Source organism: Saimiri boliviensis, chromosome 5 (genome assembly GCF_048565385.1).
Source record: "Saimiri boliviensis isolate mSaiBol1 chromosome 5, mSaiBol1.pri, whole genome shotgun sequence".
NCBI classification, from domain to species: Eukaryota; Metazoa; Chordata; class Mammalia; order Primates; family Cebidae; genus Saimiri; species Saimiri boliviensis.
Genome location: NC_133453.1, coordinates 94,506,208 through 94,513,707, shown reverse-complemented (window position 1 = coordinate 94,513,707; position 7,500 = coordinate 94,506,208). Strand labels below are relative to the sequence as shown.

Genomic DNA, 7,500 nt, shown 5'->3' with positions numbered 1-7,500 from the left:
GCTATACTAAACTGACAGTTATTTGGTTTGAAATGCTACATAATTTCTACACAAAATATTTTTATATACATATATGTATATATGTTGTGAGTTTTTACATTTGCTTCCATTTCCTACCATGAAAGTATAGATCTTGATCATGTTACATAATTTGCACATTGCAAATGTGGTGCAAATACCTCATGTCATGTGTTGAAAGTGTGGTTCATATTCGACTTGCATCAAAACTGAAATATAATCCCTTCCTAAGATGTAACTGCTGTAATGCGATAACATCACTATCACTTCATAATCTGTCACCAGCTTTGGTATCTCTATTCTGCAAGGGTGCAATGGGAAGAAATATTTCAATTATTTGGTTGTGGGCGATCTACTAGGTGGAACAGATTAGTTGAAGATGTGAAGATGGTACAGGAAGAGGCCAGGTGATTTTGGACACTTACCTGGACCATCTACAGGGGCTTGGAGAATCTCGTTGTTGTGCCAGGGGTGTTCCACTCCACCCTCCCTTATTTCATCTTCCTCTTCCTCTCTTGGCAACAGAGCTTGGCTCACGTGTGGGGAGGACTCATGGTTGGGCACGCTAGCTGGACTTGTCTCCTGGTCCAGAGGGTTGGCAATACCGTCATCCTCGGCAATATGAAGCTTGTCCTCCTCATCTGTTTCAGAACCTGTGTCCACTACATTGTCATAGTTCACCACTGCAGAAGAAGCACAAAACACTCTCTCTAAACACTCTGTTGAGAAATATCAGCCACCTCTAATTGTTTAGTTAAATGGAGAACGATTAATATTTTCATAACGGAATTACTCAACCATGTCAGGAAAATATAATTAATATCCTTCAGGTTTTAGCATTTTTATTCTTTTTCAATTAGAGCTGGGCGCTCTTTTGGATTTTAAACAATTTTTTTTCCTAAAAACGATGGGAAATTCTAAAAAGCAACAGAAACACAGACACACAAAATATGCCTATATTGCATATGTAAAGAGACATACTGCAGTATGTACTTTCGACTCCACAAAAACTTATAAAATAGATCTACAATTGACAATTGTATTAGCTTAGTGACATGAAGTATTTACTATATAATGTTGTACTATAAATACGAGATGACTTCACTATATTAACTGTGGTTTTTATCCTAGAAACAGTAGACACACACACACACACACACACACACACACACACACACACAATGTCCACCTATTTACCCCAAAACACAAACACATACACAAACCTGCTCCATTTGAATTTTCACTCTTGCTTCTATGTCAACCGTCATGTGCTAAGGCCATTTATATCCTAATCTTTTAAGCAGAAAATGAGGAAAAGCCATATCTTCTGGGCCATTAATACTACTATTGAAATGTCTTCATAGTGTCATAATTACAGAAGATTTCAAAGTGACACAGGCAAGACCAACACAAATGCTAAAATAACTCACAAGAACTGGCGGGCTGCTTTTGCAGCCCTCAGTCCCAGCAATGCTCAGTAGCTTTTCTTAAAATAGACAGCCTGTAAATAAGGTCTGTGAACTCAATTGAAGGTGGCTGTTTCTGAATTAGTCAGCCCTCACAGGCTCTCGGCCTACATGCTAGTACATAAATTGTCCACTTTACCACCAGACAAGAAAGATTAGAGTAATAAACACGGGGCATTAGCTCAGCTAGAGAAACACACCAGCCGTTACGCACACACAGGATTGCCAAGAACTGTTAACCCAACTCTCCAGAAACACACACAAAAAAACAAGTTAGAACCATGACATCATGGGAACAAGAGGGAGAGAGAAAGCGGGGAAAAAAGACTGTGGAAAAAAAAAAAGCGCAAACAATTTTCAGGTTCATTTTGATTTCTCTGCGCCTAATAAAGCAATCCTCCGCTAAGTTATCAACTGAGCTATCTCAAGTGGCTCTTGCCAGCTATCGGATTATACAAAAGTGGCAGAAAAGGAGGAAAAAAAAAATGAAAAGGATTGTGTGTCAGGTTCATAATGCTTTTGGAGAATTCTGGAAACATGTCTAGTTACAAATTTTAGTCAGTCATATCTGTTTGCTTTGACAGGTTCCCAGGGAGTAAAAAAGGAACAAAAAGAGAGAGATTTTTTTTGTCATGTGAGGCTGGGGACAAAAAGATTACACCGTGCATATCTGCTCATAATATGATCTTTGTATAATCCGCGGGTCTGCACTTGCCTTCCGAACAACTGCCCAACAGGTGCAAATTAAAATGAAAACGGCAGCGGAGCCGGGCAAACAGAATCTGCTGACCTGGTTTGAATACCAATTGACGGGGGAAACAAAACCTTTTCAAGAGGTGTGACCACAAGGGCTTAGGCAAGTTCAGGCTGGGTAATGCCCTCAGATCTACAAAAAGAGAGATATTCTAACATCTCTGCTCTAGCTGTGTGGTCCAGATATACCTTAGTACAATCAATAATGTGCTGCTTTTTTTTTTTTCTGGTGACTGAGATTTAACCATTTCTTAGCAACAAGGAGAAGATTCTTTACAAATTTTCAGAATGCTGAGGTGGGGGGAGTGGGAATGGGGGGGGGGCTGCAACAAAAGCTCCTAAGGCCTGGGAAGCTTTCAACCCACCTCCTAAAAACTGATCTCTGGGCACAGGAGGAATAAAGAAAGGTCCAGAAGGAGTGAATAAAATTATCTAAGGCTGGACAGGCATTAAAAGGCCTTTATCCTGGAAAAAAAAAAAAAAAAACCAACCCATGCCTTTTAAGGTCTTTTTCTGCATGGACCACAATATCCCGTGTGACGCGTGAGTGTTCCTGCAGCAATACAATTGAAATATTTTCTTGTGGAGAAAAAAGAGAGATAAATGATTTATGAACAGCCCTTGAGGAGTCCCAAATATCAGAACAATCTAAACAAGCAATGAAGTCATGTCTCACCATATAGGGTCAGGAGTACAGCATCCATCACCTTCACAGGCCAACAATACTTCACAACCTTTAGGGTTTGTGCTCACAAATAGTAGTAAATACTTTTAAACTAAATAAATAACTGCTGTCAAGTTCACTTACAGAGGCAGTATGCCATCTTTTCTAGTGCTGTGTTAACTAGGATATGCATTTCCATATGCCATTATGCTGGTGTGCCACTCTTCCAACTGCTTTTAAAATCAGGTACAACAATTCATAACAAACTTAGTTTTTATATCTGAATTCAGACGAGGGGATCTCATTCTGCTCTTTCTGGTTGATCACCTGACAATCAAAATTAAATGCACTGAGATGGACTTTGCACTTCCTGATTCCTGCCCCATCCCCCCACTTCTAAATTCCAGGATTTTTCTTTAAAATGTTCTCTCAAGTCTAGTCAGTAGATTTGCTTAGTATAAGTATTGTGGAAATTTTCTCCATAAAACACTCTTCCTATAGAATGGCCAATACTTGACGGGTTTAGCCCCATTTACATTATGAAATAAAATTAGGCTCATTTTCCCATTTGGACCCGTTCTGATGTTTTGTCCACCATCATCACCACTGGCAGGAGAGATTGTAATAATGTAGCTTTGTCTCTGCAAAGAAGAGATTCAATTTTGTATAATAACCAACGTATACTGGTTTTAAATGAGGGTCATTGGGCAGAATATATTAGGCCAGTGTCTGTTTCTGAACTTAGGATACCTATTTTTTAATTCAGCATTTGAAAATGTGGAAGTTCCCACATAACGTAGCAAAGTTCTGTTCAGTCCTTACAGGTCAAATAAGCTACCCTTTGCATGAGTCTCAGCAAAATTTTATACATGTATTGGAGTTACACGGCTGGCACAAAAACAGACGGTTACTTCAAAACCACAAAGAAGTGGGAGCCCAAAGAATTCCTTTCTGCAATTCAATAAACAAGAGGAAAGATGTACTGTTTTCTGGCTCAAAATAGACACTAATTTTACATCTGTCTCTGAGGCACAGCAAAAAGCCAACTAAAGAGCAGTAATAAATGTCCAAAAACAGCATCAGTATCCAAAACCCTCACAGTCGTCTTCAGAGGAATTAATTACAATTCTGTGTAACAGTTGCATTGGCAAAATGCACCCATAATTATATACAGGTACTGTACTGTATTACAGGGAAATTTGCCATGTGATACTATGTTTACATGATAATTGATGGATAAGATAAAACTATTTGCATATGAAGGGCATATGAATTATTGGCATGGCTCACCATTTTATGTGGAATCATATTAAAGTTTCATTTTCTCTAAAACTGGATGTATAATATGGGGTTACCAAAGGGCATAAAGCTGATACTTAAATTTGCTTTACAGCAAATGGGCCTGGAAAGATATATCTGTATATGCATTACTAAAAGCCTATATTTAAAAGGCTTTATAGTTTATCTATAATGAGCATTATTTTCACTTCACCAGATTACATTATATTAAATCCTCTCTATTCTTCCTTCCAAGTAAACAATACTCTAAATTATATCACTATGCCAATTAATTTTACAGTCATATGCAAAACAAATAATGGTTTATCTTCCTTGCCTATACATATAACTTTTCAGATTGTTGTGTCCTGATGACATGTAATAGAACAGTAGCAAAACTTGACATTTTTATAATGTCCATACCTGCTGGAAAATTTCAGCGTTTGCAAAAATGGCCTATCATAGCATTTAAACATTGCTGATAATTAGCTTGACATTTGAAATAGCAGAACTGTTGTTTTGAAAATGCCCTATACAATGTTACCTTACTAACCCTTTTTCCTACTTATATGCTTTCTCTACATTCTTCTGTCAGTTATAGTACAAATAAGGTATCAGTTGCTAATGTATTAACATGCAAAAGAACTGATGTGAAGGGCAATACTTCATCTTCACCAGAAACAGAAGCTCTATTGATGTAAAGGAAAATTACATATGCAGCTTATAGACAGCTTAATTGTTAATAAGGTGGTCAATAATACTTTCCTATAACTCTACTCAAGTTAAGTGTGCCAATAAGTCGTGCAACGCCATCATCAAACATTTATTAAATGCCCACAATGTGGCAAATCCAGAAGACAGAAGAAGGTGCCATTCTCACCTCAGGAAGCTTACAATTTATTTGGAGAAATCAATAAAATTGTAGCACCAGAAGGACACTTGAAGTCAACTCTTGACAAAGGATGTAATACAGGCACAGTGAGGTCAAATGACTTGTCAAGGGCTGTAGAGCCAGTTGGCGGCAAAGCCAGTACTAGAAAGCATGTCTTTAGGCGTACAATGGCCAAACAAAAACATACATAATAATACAAATTCCCAGTGCCAAATGCAATCTAAGTTTAAACCCCACATGACCAGAGTAAGGGATGGAAATCCCTGGGACTTTTTGGGATTTTCATGCCACAAAAATGGAGATTGTTACTTAATTTTAAATTGTTTTGATGATTGTTACTTTCATGGATCCCCTTAATTTGAGTTATAGAAGCCTACCAATTTGATCAATTACCAGAATCTAACAATACACCCATGTTTCCTGCAATAGTTTGGAAACAATAGAGATAAAGAGGCAGTTCACAGAATTACAAGCTTGAAGACTTGCCTTGTCCCAGAACCAATGTGTAACCAGCTGTGTGACCTTGGCCTATCATCCAAGGAAACTTGGTACAAATGAGTAAAAACCATGATAATGGGCTCCCTGTTTATGAGGTTGTCACAGGAGCCTACAAAGTTGCACATGCAATGGCACTCTGTGATGTATAAAACAGTAACATGGAAATGCAAGGTGATGTAACTGGTATAATCGATGAATACCATTGTCCCCGTGTCTGTCATCTTTTCTCTGGTGCTGTAATGTGTGGTGGCTATGAGGAAAAAGAAAGATTTGAACTTGTGCCAGCCACAATTTTCGTGCTGGCCCTTCATTTATAAATTTATTTGCAAATGTTTCCTCAAGTAGGAAGTCCATGGTGGGAGAGGCCATGCCTAATCCTTCAGTTTAGACATGATACAGACATGTAATCTCATTTTTAAAATGTCTCTGCTGGTAATACGACTTAAAGTTTAAAGGAAGTGGCATAGTGGCTCACACCTGTAATCCTAACACTTTGGGAGGCCAAAGAGGGAGAATTACTTGAGGTCAGGAGTTTGTGATCAGCCAGGGCAAGACCCTATCTCTGTAAGAAATAAAAAAAATATTATTCAGGCATGGTGTTGCATGCCCATAGTCCCAGTTATTCAGGAGGCTGAGGTGACAGAATTGCTTGAGTTTGGGAGGTCGAGGCTGTAGTGAGCTGGGATCACACCACTACACTCCAGGCTGGGCAACAGAATGAGACTCTATATTTAAAAACAAAGATTTTGGAATTTTATGAATCATTTGGTTTCCTAAATCTCTTATGCTTAGATGCTTAGAGATCATTTATGTTTGAGCCAGTGGATTAAAGGCCTTGTGGGGCTGCTTTCTCAGAATGTCTTTACATGTGGTAAGTGTTGGGAAGACCTTCTATATTTTCTCCTGAACCTTAGCCTTCATTCCTCCTCGTCTTCCCCACACATTTCTATTTCCAAGTATGTGCTACTGAGGAGAGGATGGAGCTATTTCTCAATAATTTTTATCCAGTGACTCTTGCCCATCTGGGGGGAATTTATCATTGACTTTTTTTAAAATTATTTTTTTAAACTTTTAATCCCAGTTACCTTGTTACCTCTGTCCTTGGGTGGGTAAAGATCATAGGACTAAATTCAAGGTTCAATTTCTTATTTAATAATGGAGGCCTAGTGACAAGTACAACAAGGCAAAGACAAATTCAGAGATTTTCTTCTGAATTTGAACATGTGTCACTGAAATACATCGGTCTTGATTTCTCCATTTGAAAATGGGAATAACTTTATCACTTGGGGCTGCAAGATGAATGAATGCTAGGAAGAAGGGACCATGCCACTTGGAAATACTCTGATGGAATGTGCTATCCAATACAAAACATTGTTATATAATTATTATTAACATACTGTAGTCAGCCTTTATACAAACTAGCTTGGCCACTTTAATTTTTTATCCCAGGAACATTCAAAGGCATTAAACCGGCATTATAAATTAATGAGTTGTAAAATGTCAGCTGATAAAACAAAAGCAGTTTTGAGTATAGGGATAAAAATGTTTCCATTTCAGATTAGCTATGTAAAAAATACGCATATTAAATAAAATGAGAGTAGAATTTCTGCAATTCCATGGTTGCAGTGGAGAGAGGCCAGTTCTGAGGCTCCTCCAACTTCCTGGTTAGGAGCATCTTGGGAAGATTGCAGCCACTCATCCCCTCTGGAAGTACTAGCAGCTTCCCTGGTACCTGGGAGAGGTTTTCAAATTTCAGTATGGTGGTGATTTTAAAAAAGATTCAAATTTCCATAAATTTGTTGAGGCTCTGGATGAGCTCCAACATGTAGGTACTAAAATCTTAGATAAGTAATTTTCCCCTCCAAACCTCTTTCTTAATATCAAAAATATAAAAGTAATGGCAAATAAGAATAAAAGCAGGCACCCTCCTT

General features: G+C 38.0%; 1 protein-coding gene across 3 annotated transcripts in view; it reads right to left on the bottom strand.

Annotated features, from left to right (window-relative positions):
• Positions 1 to 7,500, bottom strand: part of ZEB2 (zinc finger E-box binding homeobox 2) — a 132,632-nt gene that overhangs the window by 42,198 nt on the left and 82,934 nt on the right. For all 3 annotated transcript variants that reach the window (XM_003921992.4, XM_010330374.3, XM_074399727.1), the window contains exon 3: positions 444 to 701. In XM_003921992.4, coding sequence (XP_003922041.1) covers positions 444 to 701 — 258 coding nt within the window. The remainder of the gene's footprint in view (positions 1 to 443; positions 702 to 7,500) is intronic.